General features: G+C 42.1%; 1 protein-coding gene across 3 annotated transcripts in view; it reads left to right on the plus strand.

Annotated features, from left to right (window-relative positions):
- The window catches only part of SRGAP2 (SLIT-ROBO Rho GTPase activating protein 2), a 196,833-nt gene that overhangs the window by 129,954 nt on the left and 49,390 nt on the right, over positions 1-17,489 (plus strand). For 2 of the 3 annotated variants that reach the window (XM_074977234.1, XM_074977236.1), the window contains 4 exons: positions 7,749-7,964; positions 9,026-9,154; positions 14,782-15,006; positions 16,773-16,874. In XM_074977234.1, coding sequence (XP_074833335.1) covers positions 7,749-7,964; positions 9,026-9,154; positions 14,782-15,006; positions 16,773-16,874 — 672 coding nt within the window. The remainder of the gene's footprint in view (positions 1-7,748; positions 7,965-9,025; positions 9,155-14,781; positions 15,007-16,772; positions 16,875-17,489) is intronic. The other variant, XM_074977235.1, reaches the window with a different exon arrangement.

Genomic DNA, 17,489 nt, shown 5'->3' on the forward strand with positions numbered 1-17,489 from the left:
TCCAACATTAAAAATCTCCTCACTAACCACAATTTCTCCAGCATTTATCCCCTAATTCCATCTTCATATAGTTTTCAGCCTGATGCATTTGAGGCACCCTTCAGACAGTATCTTAAAGAAAATAGCTTTTATTGTGCTACAGATTGAGGTTGCTGATCCCCTCCCCCCCAGTCAATTCCCATTTTTGTGGGGTAATTCATCCATCCAGGTCCTTTTTCCAACAGTTTTGCCATTTCTCAATGATTCAGTGCTGCACTGAAGTCATTGATAGTTGCATCCCGTTCCAAGAAGTGCCTGCTACCAGCTGCAGAGGCATTGCGGAGGAGAATGAGGGTTAAGAAATCTCTAAAGAATTTAAGAGGATATCTTCTACAGGAGTCAGACAAGCTTTATGATTGTATTTGCTGACTTGAGGAAAAGTACAAATTTTTCTTGCTGCAGAAAAAGAGATGTGTAATTTCAGAGGGAAAGACCACAGCGTACACGTGATCTGCCTGTGTTCCAAAAAAATAAGGGACACCAGGGAGATAGTTACCATCTGTCCTTTCCGTTCTGCAGTTTATGCAGCACAGACTCCAAGGAGAAGGCATTGCCTGGGGAAGGAGGAGAAATATGTTCATAAAGCTCGCCTGCTGTTCTGAGGCTTTCCTCCTTGCGCAGCTGAAAGAAATGAGTTTTTGCTGTTGATTAAATCTGTTCTTTCCCGCATTTGTTAGTATTGCTTCTGCTTTAGACACAGGCCCATCAAACTTTTTTTTTTGTTTTGTTTTTTTTGCTGTGGAGCTGTTGCACAGAACACCTTGGGTTTTTGCCTAATGATCTGGGTCGATGACATATTGTGGTGTAAATTCTTTCCCTTAACCTTCTTCTCCCTGAAGAGATGTTTCAGGAATGTGTTTGTTTGAAAGTCAGAACATATTGACCCTAGGGTGGAGCATGGATATTAATGGCTAATGTTACAGAAAGGAGGAGTGTTTCCCTGAAATTATGTATACCAGCAAAACCCCACATGAGGGAGTTGAGCACTGAAGCATTAAAGCCTAAAGTTTAGAATGCCATCAGTTTCTCTTAGATGTGTCTAAAACTAAAGCCATTAGTTTCTATGAGAGATGTATAACTTTGAGCTTACTTTAAGAAAGAAGTAGAGATCAGAGAGGGAAGACAAAAAGAATTCAGTGCATGCCAGGGTTCTTGGTGCTGCAGTATTTAGTATGGCATTGTAGTACTGTAGCACAAACATAGCTGCTGAGGATAATCTACTGGCCAGATAACTTAGTGCAGTGTTTCCCAAATGGTGTTCTGCAAAATGAAAATAAAGGTTCTGCAAGACTAATGATCAGGGGCTGGCAACCTGCGATGTGACTCCTCCTGGGGCTCCCTGCCCTGCTACTGCTGAAACAGTCGAACTAAATTTAATTGGTTTAACGGCTGGCAGGGACCCAGTCCTTTAAACCAACTGAATTTAGTTACATTATTTCAGCAGTAGCAGGGCAAGGAGGTGCAGAGAACCTCTCACTTTTAAAGTAGCCAGTGCATGTGCAATGGGGTTGGGGCAAGGGGAGACAATGGCTATCTGGAAGCGGAGCCAGACGGGTCTTCCGATTCCTGTGTTGTCCTTGCCTTTCACTGGCTGCAACTGGCTTCTCATGTTGCCATAGGGCAGCCGATGAAATCAAGTCCTCAGGACTAGCGTCAGAGGAGCAGCAGTGGCTAAGGTAGGTTGGTCCACCGTGTTGGGTGAGGTAATGGGAGGAGCTAACTCAGGTGGAGTTTGTTCAGGCGAGGTTAGGTTGGGGGCCTCTTTGGGTGGATGGGTTAGTCCCGGGGGCCAGTTTGGGGCTGAGGTGGGTTAATCCCGGGGAGGGGTGTGGGATTGGTTTGGGCTGGGGGCAGGGGTTAAACAATATATAAGACTGTTAGGGGTTATGCAAAATTCTTTCAAGTTTAAAAGGGTTCTCTGGCTAAATAAAATTGGGGAACACTGACTTAGTGATATTGTTCCGCATTCTCATGCAGGAGAGTGGGGGCTGTTTTTGGTTTATCTCTCTCCCGCTCTTTGCTGGCAGCAGTTAGTGTTACTGGATCAGCAAGCTTATCCATGGGGAAGACCTATTGCTTAACAGCAATTCCAAGCAATGACCATTAAATAGCAGTGTGATGGAATCCGTAGGCATTCCAGCTAAATTTTGCTAACAGGGATTGCATGACATGGTCTCGAATGTGTTAGATGTCCAGCACTGCTTTGTGGGGCAGGGATATTTACTGCCTTTTTTTTCTTTGAATCAAAGTAATGCTAAGCATAAACCTGGCACTATAAATTATGCAACCGGATCACATCATAGGAATGGCCTCTCCTTTGCTGGCTTAATCTAGGTTTTGTTTTTTTCTCTCTCATATGTTGTGTATGGGTAAAGACATAGCTGAAAAGGGGCCTGCCTTCAAATGCTTGTCTCCTCAAATATTTTGATTTAACTTAAATTTTCAGATGGTAAGGTCAGACTCCCATGGGGAACTTGCCTACCAGTATATGCATGCTGAGGACACCAATTTCTTAACTTCCCCCAATACTTAGTTCAATGACTTTTATCTTAAAGCACTCTTCATTCAAAAAAACCTTTCAATCAGTCTTTACTAAGCATCCCAGTGATGAATAATCTATTAGTGCTGGAATCATCTTGGCATTCCTGCCAGAGACCGGAAATTAATTTTATTTTTTTAAATTTCAGATCATCCCTTTACTACATATTCTTAACAAGAATACAAAGGGAGCAATTCCCACCCCCACCATACTATAAAGTAGCTCTTTCTAAGTGGATCAGACATAATTACCAGTCATTCAAATTTCTTGTCGTTTCTGCCACAAATAATGTGCCACTAGCTAAATGAGTGAACAAGAATGTTAAATTCGTGGGGCCATAAGCACACCCTATTGATTCTAGGGAGCTTGTGCCCATTTGTCCTGCAGTAATTTGGTTTGGGATGTTGATTGTTTGGCCAAGAGATCATGACTGTAGTTGGAGCTTGCAGAAATGCATTTGCATAGGACCTGCGTTTACTACTGTCTGCCTAAAAGATAACAGTCACTTCCAATTTCAAGTAAATCAGAGCAAACTCCCTGCCTTGTTTCTTTTGGGGTCATGTATTCATGGAAATAGGAAATGGCATGTCTATAGAACTCGCATTCAAAATGGTATAGTGTTCAGTTCCGATGCAGTTGCCTTTTCTCCAGTGTGACAGCCTTAACTGAATAACTTACAGGAATCAGTGGACTAACTGTGAAAAAACAGCTTGTCTAAACTGCCTGTTTTCTGATCAGGTGCCCAGTTTGCAGAAGTGATGAGCAACAGTCTCAAAACTAGATGAATCATTCACGGGGATTCACAGATTGCATGCAGTCCTATGCAAAGAAGTTCTTGGAGGCCATTGACACGAGCAGCGCTCGTCATATACATCTCAGGCCTGAAATAATGTTTTGTATAAACTTCAAATGTTTAATATGCTCAGTTGTTGCTCTCTCAGATCAAATGAGTAGAGTTCAGTCTAGTTTTGCATTCAGTCATGTCACCATATTCCACTTATTTTTGTGGCAAAATGTCAGCATTCAGATATAGCACTGACAATGAGACTTGGGGTCTTTATGTGCTCAAGTAGTTACTGACCTTCGTAACTGAGTCCGTATTCTGTGAGATGAGCGAGGTTGTGTATTACAGATAATGTATTAAATAAATTCAGGGTCGGCAGGTTGTCACCAGCAATATTGTGCTTGGAGATCCTGCTGACCCTCAGCAATCATGTCTTTTGAAAGTTCACATTTTGTCAGTATGCCTGGTACAGGCCATCTCTGTCTACATGTCAGTTAGCAATTATATGAGCTGGGGAAGGTAGGTCTAGCAGTTGCATCCTCAGCAACGTTTTCTGCTTTTTTTGCTTCCATGTGTGGAATCAATATTGTTATGCACTGAGACCTGTGCAGATATGCACCACCAATAGAAAAATGTTGCTGGCTGTGGTCAGCTGTGGGCGCTCTGCTAATCAGCTGGGCAGCACCTGAATCTCTCCTGGGTGGGCCGCTCAAGTGCTCAGCGTACAGGGAACATAGATCCTCAATCTAAAATCTTGTACACCAGCCTTAGGAATTTGCTGTCTGACACAACTGATCACCATTAATTTAATGCAACTTTTTAATTTCCTGGGGCATATTTTGCTGAAAGAAATTGTATTTTACCATTCTTCCAACTTTCCATGTCTAAAGTTTCTGGATCGTTCACAAACTTTGTAAAGCTATTATCTTCCAGACTAGCCAGTAAGGCAACTGATGCTTAATGCAACACTACTTCATTTTCAGTGTCACAAAGAAAATTCACAATGCAAACTTTTGAATTGGAAAACAGGGAGAAAGAAAACTGTGAATCTCTGGCATATGCCTCTGAAAATCTGTTTTATTTACCTTGTTGCCTAGAATTTTGGGTCCTTTTCCTGCTGTTACATTAGTCTTGCTTTTTGATTGTTGTTGACCCCAGCTGGCCATAGTGAGTCAGCACTGACCTCAGTGCCAAAAGTGGAGGAGACACTGAGGTGGTGTCAGCAGGATTCCATTGAAATTAGGATTTCATTAATTTCTCTTGCTCCCTGTACAGCAATAGAAGAAAATAGACTTCTGTGCAATTTACAGCTACTGTAAATGCCTGCTTTCTAGTCTAGGTGTATGTTTTAGTTGCAACTCTTTGTGTAAATTATTCAGGAGGTCTTACTCGTAACACTGTAACTCTCTGAGGTACCAATATGACTTCTCTCTGTAACCGAGAACCTTTGCCAATCCTTGAGCGAGGAGAGCACATACATCACACTTAAGTGAAATTATGTTCAAGTTCAGACTAAGGTGAAATGCGCAGATGTGATTCTGCATCCTAAAATCAAAGGGCTTCCAAGGGAATTGGTCTGAAGTCAGGACTGTAACACTGGGCCCTGTACTCTAACAACATTTAAGGCCACTTATGAAACTACTTCCAGTGCAAAACTCTTTTAATTGAAGGTGAATAAACCAGTTCAGACGAAATGACGCTTTTCTTCTTTTCTTCTAATTGACCCAAATCTAGATGCAGTTGTTCTCTGAAACTAAAGTATGTGGTGATTCCCCCATCTCCTTAGTTTTCATGTTGATTGTGCACTTCTGCCTTTCCAGGTTTCAACTCTGGAGATACCTGAAACTCTCAAAAGACCGTGATCTTAGGAGTCTTGCAAAGCCTAAGGTGGTGCACCCAAGAGATCTAGATCTGTGTCTGAGCTGATTGGGGCTTGCCCATCAGAAATGGTGTGCACAGACCTTGTATCAGATCTCTCTTGGGAGCCTTTTGAGGGAGCAAGGTCTCAGATGCCCCATTTTAACTACAAGAGGACTTCAAAAACTCAGGTTCTCAAAGTCTGTAGCAACTTTTGCACGCAACCTGTCAGTGTTCTGTGTGTGACCCACAAGGCATTTTGTATACACTTACCCATGCAAAGGGTTATCAGATTCTGCTAGTTTCCATCCAGGTAGATTTTTTTTCCTATCAGAATTACCAAAGTTGAAGTGAGGTCTGTGCTGATGGCACACAGCATTGACTGAGCGAGCTGTGTGCTTGCTCTGCATCCAGTCAAAATGCAGCTGTGGTTCATCTGGCAGACCTGACAAATTCTAGATACGTGAGCGCAGTTAACAAAACTGCCCTATCCCGGGAGACCATCTTGATTATGATAATTTTGTGGTCTACTAAGATGGAGGGCCACTCATGTGACCCACTTATTAGCCTAGGTTGCCTATCACTGGCCTCTCTCAGCATCATCTTCCTTTTGTCATTGCTAAAGGACATCTGTACAATAATTTTACAAGGCTTGAAGCCTCCAGGCCAATTCATCTTATATATGAAATACGTAGAAAGGCACACCTCATTGTTACTTTACAAAGATGAATCTTTATATCCTACTCTATGAATGGTAATGATATGCCAGCCATCCGCTCAGAGGCTTCTGTGACTTAACACGTTCAGATGTACTTTGGATAATGCATAAAACCTGGCAGTTGTGTAGCTAGATTTTAGAAAGAGGTTTTTATCAGCCATTTTTTATGCAAATGTTTCTCTTCACACTACTCTTCTTAAAATGCAGCTGTTGACTTAAAGTGCTTTCTTCTCTGAACCTTTTTTCCCTAGGACCCATTCCAGTCTCTCATCATCTTTTCCTACTGGATCCAGCAAACAGGGCCTCAGCAAGCAGTGATCTGCTGTTGGTCTCTCAGCAAATAGTGCAAAGGGACAGGTTGTGGGCCTCAACGCTATAGGAGTGAAAACTTCAAGGAAAACAAATATATATGCTAAATTATCTTATGTAGTACAATCCTCTTCAGGTCCACTAAAGCAGGATTTCCCAAACTTAATACAGTTGGGACCCAGTTTTTTTCAGTACCTTTTTATGTGGCCCAAAAATGTAAACACACACACAAAAAAGAAAAATGAATGAATTTTCACCGTTTATTCACATAGCAATAATTTGTATATTTTCAAAGGGGCCAGTATTTTTTTCCCCAAGGACCAGTACTGGCTTGCAGACCGCATGTTGGGAAACACTGTATTAAGAGAATAAGCTGGTCCTTTATTAGCTTTATGGAATTTTAAAAAATCCTCCTGGCAAACCTCAAATTTTGTTTAAATCAATTGAATACGGATCTAGGGTCTGATCTGTAGAAGTGATAGGCAATTGCTGGTGAAATGAATGGGACAAGCCACTGACTTACTCAGGGCTGCATGAGACTGGTGCATCCCCAGTGAGTGGTTTCACTAAATTTTGAGACTGAAGCTCAAAAATGTTGGAAACCAAGCGGACGTCCAAAAACTACCATGCAACCAATTTAGGGAAATAAGTTTTGTGCCGTCCCTCCCCCTGCCCACAAATTAGTCCTCTGACTTCCATTAAGAGGATCTTATTGAGGCCAAAGTTACATTGTGGAAAAAGTGCTCAATATCGCAGAGGCATAATAACCCCAGTTGGACTCCAGAAATATTCGGAGAACTCCAGTTTCAGGCATAAACAGGCCCTGTCTCTGTTCTGTGATAGGAAGGTTTTGTTATCATTAGAACTTTCCCAGTGTGGGCTTTTCTTTCTACCTGAAACTGTTGCCAATCAACTGGTTGCTGGAGGTTCTCTTAAATATTATTTGGTGGCATGTATGAAATACCGCAATCTATAGAGCTGTGATTATTGGACAGTGAAGCATATTTCTTTTGGGGATAATGGGTAGCTGTTTTGAGTCCACTTTTGGTAAGGAACTTTTACCTTTTGCCTTCTCTTTTTTGAAGGGGATTTTGGCCGTCGTGAAGTTATGTTCGTGATCTCTGTAGAATGACATTAGTTTGCTTTAAAGACAAAAGGTCCATTTGGTTTCCCCACCCATCCTTCCAGAATAAAATCTCTACGCACCTAGGGCCTAGCCTGTACTGGGGATTTGTCCTGGTTTCAGCAGTCAGTGGCAAATGGCTGGTGTGCAAAAACATAGTGTAGGTAGCTGTAAGTGACGGGTTTGCATGGGTGCAGTTCTTATTCCAGTCTGAGTAGTTCAGATCTATTGGAGAAAGAAATTGAGGTAGATATTTTATGTTCAAGAGGCATCCATAAAATCTGTCAGCATGTAGCATGTTTGCCTTTTAGGTCCAACATCTGTCTCAGAGCATACAAACTCATGCTGCTATGTGACTGTTGAGTGATATCTCTTGTAGGTGATGAAGACCTACCACATGTACAATGCTGACAGCATCAGTGCTCAGAGCAAACTGAAGGAGGCAGAAAAACAGGAAGAGAAGCAGATTGGGAAGTCAGTGAAGCAAGAGGACAAACAGACTCCACGTTCCCCAGACTCAACTTCCAATGTTAAATTTGAAGAGAAACATGTTCGGCGAAGCTCAGTCAAGAAAATTGAGAAAATGAAGGAGAAGGTACATGAGCACTGTCACTGAAGTAACAAATTGTGTCTGGAGAAGAGCTGTGCAGTTGTCCACCAAAGTCACTGTTCAGTTTTTTCCTTTTAGTGGTACATAAATTCAAAATATCACACTGATGCAGGGTTAAGGATGCAACGTTAGGAAATGCAGAGGTTAACGACATCAATAAATAGGCTGGGTAGGGCAGCAACCAAATTTAGTTATTAGCTTTATTATTCATAGAGGACAAGCCTCATAAGTATCGGAGGGGTAGCTGTGTTAGTTTGGATCTGTAACAGCAATGAAGGGTCCTGTGGCACCTTACAGACTAACAGAAAAGTTTTCAGCATGAGCTTTCGTGAGCACAGACTCTCCATCAGATGCTGGTCTTGAAAATCTGCAGATTTCCAAGACCAGCATCTGATGAAGTGAGTCTGTGCTCACGAAAGCTCATGCTCAAATCTCTTCTGTTAGTCTCTAAGGTGCCACAGGACCCTTCGAAGCCTCATAAGGTGAGACTTGAAGGTAGGAAATATTTTTCTTAAATTGCTATTGGGCAGGTTATTGCCTTTTGAACCTCAGCATGGTAGCAAGATGTGGAGCCAGATCATTAGCAGCTTTAAATTGATCACTGATGTTGTAGGTGCTGTGGGTCTGGCCTGGGTTATCTGGAGGCACGCAAACAAACATATGAAGATGTGAATCACTAGCTCTTTCCTTAAGCAGATCCTGATATTCTAGCAATTTAGGTAACTCAGAGGACTTGCAGGTCTGGAAGTGGATTGAACTGACAGCTTGTTTGAAGGTCCTCTTACAACCTTGTGAGACAATTTAAGACTACACTGACTCTTCATTTGTGGATAGTTTGCAGGTAAAGCCCAAAATACAGGGTTTTGTGATGCACAGTCTGTGCTGATTTAAATAAAACCTTTTGAGTTTTATTAGATAAAATTAGCTTCCAAATGAGGGGAAGTGAGTATTGAGAGGAGAGCTGCAATTGTTTCATGTGCACAGCTTGTTTTATTGCCAAGTCCTTTTTTTTTAAAAAAAATGAACTCTTTCTGGTTTCTTTTCAGCGCCAAGCAAAATATACGGAAAATAAACTGAAGGCCATTAAGGCGAGAAATGAGTATCTGCTGGCTTTGGAAGCCACCAATGCATCTGTGTTCAAGTATTATATCCATGACCTGTCTGATCTCATTGATGTAAGTGTGCTGCTACTTGGGTGCCTGTTTTGAATGTCACTCCTGTTAACTCTGCTGTGTTCATCTCCCTCTTTAACCCCTTTTATGCTAGCATCTTTTGTAGCCTTGGCAATGATGGCCTGTAGTCATGTCTGTATGAAGTGCAGAACAGCCCATTTGCTGTAAGTTGGGGAAATAGTATCAAAGCAGTTATGGAGGCTTTTCATAAATGGTTGCTTGGCAAAGGGAGAGTTAAAAGGAAGGGAAGTTTGTACAATGGGCACAGAATATAGCCATCTTTATAAAGAGAGAGAGCTTCATCTGTTTTAGATTTTATATGTATCGTTTTAAGCAAATCCTCAAGAGCATAAGTGTTTTTTTTTAAAGGAGAACTTTGGAAAACCATAGAACAATTGGCAGAAGGACTCAAATGCAGCTGTAGCTCCCCAAACTGCATTTAACTCATTATTTGAAATCGTCTCACTTTCAGATTATGGTGTCTCTGTATAAAATGTTCACTGAGATATGTAGAGATCCATTCTTCTGTGTCCAGGACCTCCCACTGATCCAAATCCACACAGGCCCACAGTAATGTACTGTGTTTCTAACAGCTGCTCTTAGAACTACATAATAGAAGATTTGTGTGAGATCAGTGCCCAGTGGCAAGGTGTGTGTATCACTAACATTCCTGCTAATTCCCACCCTGAGTTCAATCGTTGTCTCAGCGAAGGAAATGGACTGTGAGAAAGGAATTCTCTCCCTCAGAAGAGTCCCATCAAGCATAGGGTTGGGGCAGATAATCATAAAGCAGCATTGTCTGGGTAGTTGCTCTGCCGCAGCTTCTGTGTACACATTGTGCAGTTAGGTAGAATAATTTGGTTTCTAGGCGTGGTAGCTCAACATGTTTATCTTAGCACTCAATTTATTAACAACACAAACTGAATAACAGCAACCATTGCTCAGCTCTATGTTAACATCGACATTTGCTGGAAATTCAAAGCCACTTGAGTTTGAGATGATCCAGGGCTTGTTTCCCTGCCAGTGGTGTAGCTGCAGCTCTGACACCAATGGGAGAGCTGCTCCCATCAGCATAGTGCAGCCACCTCTGAGAGGCAATAGCTGTCAGCTCTGTTGACATGGGGGATTAGGTGGCTATAACTCCATTGCTCAGGGTGTGGGTTTTTCCCACACACCTGTGTGTTGGAGTAAGGTAGTGTAGATCTGGCTGGTCCCAGTTTTTTAGTGTTGATTGATGTTTTCCTCTAGTGTGTTAGTGCTCCTACCTGCCTCTCAACATTGACTCATTAGCTGCATTGAATTCATTTTGCTCATCAAGTCTGGTTGCTGTTGGATCCCACATGGTTGCATTTCTCGATGGCAACGGTAATGATTCCCTGTAATAGTAGTTAAAATAATTTTTCCTGAGCCCTGGGGGAAATTGTTTGGAGGAGGGTGAGTGGGTGGGTGTGGGGTGAGGGTTAAACAATAGAATTAATTCCTCATCACTGATCAATGTCCTCTGGTCATTTATTCAGCTAGCTGGCTACCTTAGCTGCACTCTTGCTGCAAGATATCAGTATTTGATTTTTTTTTTTTTATTGCTCTTTCTTCTTATGCTAAAAGATTTTTTTAAAGCTCTTGTTTGGAGGTACAGCTATAATAAGGAGGGTGGTCATGCTGTGTGGGGCATCATGACAATGCTGTTTGTATCTGTGGGGCACCCAGCATTTCCATTATAACCCCATCTGTCTGTCTTTAGGGCTGTGGCTACACTTCCATTCCTCTTTCGAAAGAGGTATGAAAATGAGGTGCATATTTGCACATGTGGCGCCTCATTAGCACATTCTTGTTTCAAAAGAGCTTCTTTGAAAAGAAGAAAACCAGTGTAGACGCTGCCCTTTTGAAAGTAAACCCCATCTTCGAAAGAATCCTTCTTCCCATAAAAAAGGGAAGAAGGATTATTTGTAAGATGGGGTTTACTTTTTGACAGAGTAACATCTGCAGTGGTTTTCTTCTTTTGAAACAAGAATGTGCAAATGAGGTGCCAGATGTGCAAATATGCACCTCATTTGCATTTTCAATTTCCCTCATTTGCATACCTCTTTCGAAAGAGGAATGCAAGTGTAGACTCACCCAAGAAGTTTTAAAGGATCTGGACACCCAGTTCCCGTTGAAGTTCATTGGGACTTGAGCACCCAGTTCTTGTCAATTCCTTTTGAAACATCCAATTCTAGTGTATAAGCAATTATTGTAAAGCAGTTGGCCAACAGACTGCCAATCTTCATTTGTGCTCAATGAGGCATGTTTATTGAAAAATCACACAGAACACGCTTAGATTTCCCTGATACATCCTTAACTCTTCTTTAAACACCAAGGAGATCCAAAGGAGTTCATGGGTGAGGTGTAGGTGACTCCTGCCAGCAGGAACATCTAAGAGCACTCTGGCTACTCTGTTGCCACAGCTGTCTCCAGTCTATAAGCAGGTGCCAGAAAGCACACCAGCTTCAGGGGCGCTTCATTTTTTCCCCCTATTCCTTGATAAAACACGATAGGTCACATGGCTATAGTCTTGGCCATGTTCACATACACTGCGATAGTTAACCCTCTGGCCCCTTGATTAACTGTGCAAAGTTCATATTTAATGTGTATGGAACGTTTATCTGTAGCTGCTCCAGTGTTTAAGAAGGACTGGGTAAGCATTATCGGCTCCTGTTTCTTCAGAGGGGGGCAAGACGCATAGCTGAAGGGACTTGCTGGTTCACTTAGTGAATAGTGACAAAGCTGGATACAGAGTTTACTTCCAGGTCTAACTTTCTAAATTGCAGTGCTTAATAAGGAGACTTCAATGTAGAAATGGTAAAGCCCTGTTGAAGTTTCACTGAGGCTACGTCTGCACTAGAAGCATCTGTCTGTAGAAGTTACTGTCGGAAGAGATGCTCTGACAAGACTTCTGTCGACAGATCGCATCTTCACATAAAAGCAGATGAGTCTTTTGACCAACTCTGACAGTTTCTGTTAACAAAACGCACAGGATCTGAACCGTAATGCTGAAACACATCTGTAGAAATAATGGTGAGTTCAGAATAGTGTGCTATGCCAGACATACATTGGTGGTTCTGTTTGCAACTGGCATGACTGATGAGGCAGGTCCTTAATTTTAATGAAATTATTGCACTAATGGAGAAGTTGCTGTAAGGGAGAAGACCTGTTCGAGCTGTCTGTGAGACCTTTGTGCAATCTGCATTTTCTCTCGATAAAGCCAGAGGACCACTGAGGCTGAAAAGAAAAGGGAGTCGGGATGTGTGAGTGACTGTGTCTGACAGCCTGCTTTTTGGGTGGCTTTACAATGCTGGGAATCAACAGATTTCTGCTTTCGCAACAAGAACTAGAGCTTTTCCTTTTCCCTTGCAGCTATACCCAAAATAACACAAACACCTTCTATTTCTCCTCCTCCCCCACAAAAAGAAACAAACTGGAATTTTAAAGCAATGTTGTCTTTCCTTGATTTTGTATCCTGGCGTTGTTCGAGGGCTACTTGCTGGCAAAGGGTTAACAGCTGTCTTGTTGAGAAATGAATTTGGATGAGCTATCATTAAATTCTTATAAAAAAATTGATTTCCTGGGAGAATGTTTCCATCAAACATTTATATAACCCAGAAAAGGCCAGTGAGACTGACACTTACAAATATGGTATTCTGAACGCTTTAAAATGTTAAAGTGACAGAGAGGGCTGACCATGTTCTGCCGCCACCTCCTATAAAGGAAAGCAGGAAGAAGCTGCTATCTTAATCGAGTTGTCCTGAGTTCTCATGGTGGTGGGATATGAAATATTATATCTTTTTTTATTTTATTTTCCAGTCCTTTGAGAGAATCCCTCTGGTGTAAGCTCCGTCCTTCTCTCAGATACACATGCATGCTGGTGTAATTTGAGAAATGGGCACCGGCTCTGGCAATGAACTTGAGTATGTCTAGGCTGTGTGGCAGACTGACCCACTTTTTAAGCAGAATAAGTGTCAGTCACTCTAAGCACTCTGAGCGGATCCTCCTCATTGGTCTGTTGGTCCTACTGGATCTGACTTCTCTCAAATTTCAGTGTGTGAGACATGGAATTTTAATGTGCCTGCAAACCAGCAATAGCTTGAATGGCTCTTCACCAGAGAATGTCCCTGCACGTGCAAATTCTTGATCAAGCTGCTTTTGTTTCTGTTGTTGACGTTTTTGTTCTTTCTGACTGAATTTAATGTCCTTTAATTCTCTGACTCCAGTTAAGTCAGAGAGACTGCTACTCTTTTTTTTACAAGAGCTCCACACCTGCCACAGTCTGTTGGCACATTACCCAGGCATGTAGTAGCATTCTGTGACAGAAGTCTTGTAAAAAGCAGGGGAGGAGCAGGGTCTGTGTCTTTCTCTTTGAAGGCATTTACTTACAATAGGACGATGATGAGACCCAAATGACAGGGGAGGAGGAGATTCTATCATTTTTGCTTACAGAACAGCATTGCAATCAAGCAGATGGTCTCTTTCTTCTTGGATATCCTCCTGGCATATTTAATGTCGCTTGCGATTCCTGGAAGATGGACATTTTTCTAGCTCTCTTGGTTTGTCTGTAAAATCCATGCTCTTTCTGATCAAGTAACGAAAAGAGCTTCTCTTCCTTATGAAATATTAGGAGTTGGCTCTGAAGACAGGGGTGCGGATGAGGCTGCCTGATTGGTTTTCAGTGATGTCATGCGAATGTTCGGAACAGCCAATAAATATGCTTGCCTATGGCCTTCTTTTTCCTGGTGGTTTTTGTTCACTTTTGCTCACCCTAGCAATGAAACCATCTGAGCTGTGCATTTTGGGGGGCACTGTTGTGCTTCAAGCATGGCAGAAGTCCTGTGGTCTTTCTCTCAGTTACTCATGGTGAACTAAGACTGTCAGAAATGCAGTGAATTGATCCTCGGAGCCAATTGTCATTTAGATATTTTAAGAGCCGCTTACTTAGCTGGGTATTGATTTTGAGCACCTCAATACAAAATTTGGACAACATGTTAAAGCACCCATCTGTGAAAACTGGGCTTCCTGGTACTTTTTTTGGAATGCCTCTGTGGAAAGCAGGAGTCCCTGGAAGCAGTATTTATAATAGGTGTCCTGCTCAGTTGTGTGGATGTTCAACTGACACCAGCTTATTGTTTCTGTGAGTCTGGAACATAGTGCCTGGTGGGGTTAGAATACTTGAACAGAGTGCCTTTTGTCTAAGACTTTCAGGGTGCTACCAGGAGCAGTCGGTTGCATCTGTGAGCTAGGCGAAGACTACTTTGGAATTCCTTCATGAACTCTTCCATGTGAAATTTTAGCAGCACACAGCAACACTCTGTCTCAGCTTAGTACAGTCAGTGAGGTCTAGTGTATCTGGTTGAAACTGTAGGAGGGTATTAAGGAGGCCATTTGTAATAACAGAGTTGGAATTCATTGACTGTCTTGTGTTAGCAGATCTCTGAGAACACAGTGGTTGAGACCAATGCTTTGGGTGTGAGATGAGTGTCCATCATCAGAGAACCACTTTGAATCTGTGACTTGCTGTCTGCTGGGCTTGTCCCTGCCCAAAGACTATTGAGTTTTAGACTTTTTATTCATTTAGCCTTGTGCCTTCTTTTTTTTTCCAGCAGTGCTGTGACTTGGGATACCACGCCAGCCTCAGCAGAGCTCTCAGGACCTTCCTGTCTGCAGAGCTGAACCTGGAGCAGTCAAAGCATGAGGGCCTGGATGCCATTGAAAATGCAGTAGAGAACTTGGATGCCAACAGTGACAAGCAGCGCCTCATGGAGATGTACAACAATGTCTTCTGCCCACCCATGAAGTTTGAGTTTCAGCCCCACATGGGTGACATGGTCAGTTTATCTCCCTCCCTCTGGTCTAGCTCTGTAAACATGCACAGAAATCTCCATCCCATTTACTTAAATTGAAAGGATTCAATTTGTAGTAAAACAAACTTCTCTTCTTGCTGGGGCTCAGGGAGCACTGAGCTATTCAGAACTCTGCTACTGCCTGAAAGAAAACAGTGAGAGAAGCAATTTAAAATGCAGTTTTATGAGGTGTTTGACTGTGTAGTCCTGGACCACAAATGGTTTGTGATGCTTTACACATTTTATGGTGACATGAGGCAATTGAAGGTTTTTCATTTTTGGCAATGAAAATGTATTGCCTGACAGCTTGGTCCATTGCATCTGCATATCTGGGACCAATCTGAAGGCAGCTCAGTGATCTACATAGGACTTGCATGTAGTGTAATGATGTAGATTAGTTGGCTGGATATATAGATTTGCTTAGTGAACAGGGTGGAAAGGCTACAGAGATGCTTCCTGGTGTCCAGAGTGTGCTTTTATTCTGACATGTCCAGACACATCTTAAAGCTGTCTGTCTCTTTCTTAAGTGATTGACAGGAGGGAAGAGAATATTGGAAAACCCTGAGTTGGCAAGTCATACACAGATTAGAGTCCCTAGGACAGCAAAAAGGACTGTTACCCAGCAACTCTTCTTTTAGTCACACAACTTCATTACCCCAACATATCCCTAGTGGTAAGGATTGATGGTGTCCTGCTGACTTGATGTTTCAAGTCTGTGTGAAGAAGATTTAAATAGCTCTCTGAAAATTATTGGTATGGTCCTGTATGCATGAAATTTACTTTTGTATACATATGTGGCTTGGTTGGCAACATTAGCCTTAAGAGAGAGAAGCTTTCTGCTGTGATACCAGCAGTTCATTCTTTCCCAAGAGCATGGCTGCTGTGTGATTGCAAAATGTGAGCATTCTTACCAATGTGAAAAGAACCCCGTGTTTATCAAACCAGGTGCTCGTCCTGCTGTGATGTAGTAATCACATGTAATCCAGGCTGTAATTTTTGGGAATAGTAGATAGCTCTGGTGGACAAGATAAATCTGCTTTTTCCATTTTCAAAGTACAGGTTGAACCCCTCTGGTCTAGCACACTCTAGTCCAGGAACACCCATAATTGGGTATGATTTTAGTTAGCCGGACAACCACTTATCATGGGTACGGCCAAGTTCCCACGGTTCTATAAAGTGTATTTCCAGCCACCAGTCCTGGCTCTTGGTGTTCTCTACTGTTCAGCTGTAATTTACCCCAAATGTCTTCTAAGAGCCCAATAAGCAGTGAAAGTGTTAGTAATGCTGCTAGACAATATTGACACCCACCTGTACTTCAGCAAATTCTCGGGTCAGCATCAGTCAGATCCTGAGGGTGCTGAACTATGGAGGTTCAACCTGTACTTGATATGTAGGGTTAAATTCTCTCCCGCCATTACCTGATTGAGCTCCCATTGAAGCCACTGGTTTCTGTTCTAGCTATGGTATCTAGTGCAAGTCCAATGTTTCAGCTCATTGAAGGTGACTGTTTCTTTTACTCAGTTTTTCCTAATATTTTTTTTTCTTCCCCTCCCTTCACTTTTGACTATCGGGGTTGAGAATTGTAATTCAGTAAAATGTGGGTCATAGCTTTATTTGGCATAAATTCAGAGACTTCTCAAGCACTAAAACTATCATTATTGATGTATCGGCTGCTTAATACTGTACCACAATAATGATTTTCTTGGGTGTTGAATGTACTGTGACTTTATCAACGGTGCTGCTTGTTACAGGTGTCCCAGATATGTGCCCAGCAGCCAGTTCAGAGTGAGCTCGTGCAGAGATGCCAGCAACTGCAGTCTAGATTATCTACACTCAAGATTGAAAACGAAGAGGTGAGCTGACAAACAAGTAAACCAAAAAAGCCACTTGGGGGCTTTGCAGTATTGGAATCCTCACACTGCCCTGTGGACAAGGAGCAGTCTGTCTCTCTAATCCTGTTTGCAGTGACCTTTGTTGGAAGATGAAGAAGGAGGGCACTAGAACGCTTCAGTGTGTTAGCCAGTATCCCTGACATCACTTCCTCGCAGTATGGCAATGCAGTGTTTATCCTTTTTCCTGTCTGAATTGCTGGGCATGGCCATGTCTCAGGAGAGCATACTTGATTAGCCCAGGATTAATAATATGTGTGATCTTAAAAATATTAAATCTCATGTGAGCCCTAATTTTTGTTTCTCTTGAGTGTTCAGTGATCAAGTAAAGAGTAGATTCTGTCTTTAATATACACTTCTCATCTCATGGTTTATAAAACAAACCCATACTACAAATCTAACCCTTACAGCTATACATACCTTTATATTCAGCCTAATTTTATTAATATTTGTTGGCAAGTAGTGGAAGATTTCTGCCTTGTGAAACAAATGAAATGTTAGCTTGTATTTGAAAGTATCTTAAGCTCTTTTCTGCAGATATAGAAACATCTTTGTGTTTTTGTTTTTAAGTCTCAATCC

The sequence above is a fragment of the Carettochelys insculpta genome, chromosome 26, assembly GCF_033958435.1.
Source record: "Carettochelys insculpta isolate YL-2023 chromosome 26, ASM3395843v1, whole genome shotgun sequence".
Classification (NCBI taxonomy): domain Eukaryota; kingdom Metazoa; phylum Chordata; order Testudines; family Carettochelyidae; genus Carettochelys; species Carettochelys insculpta.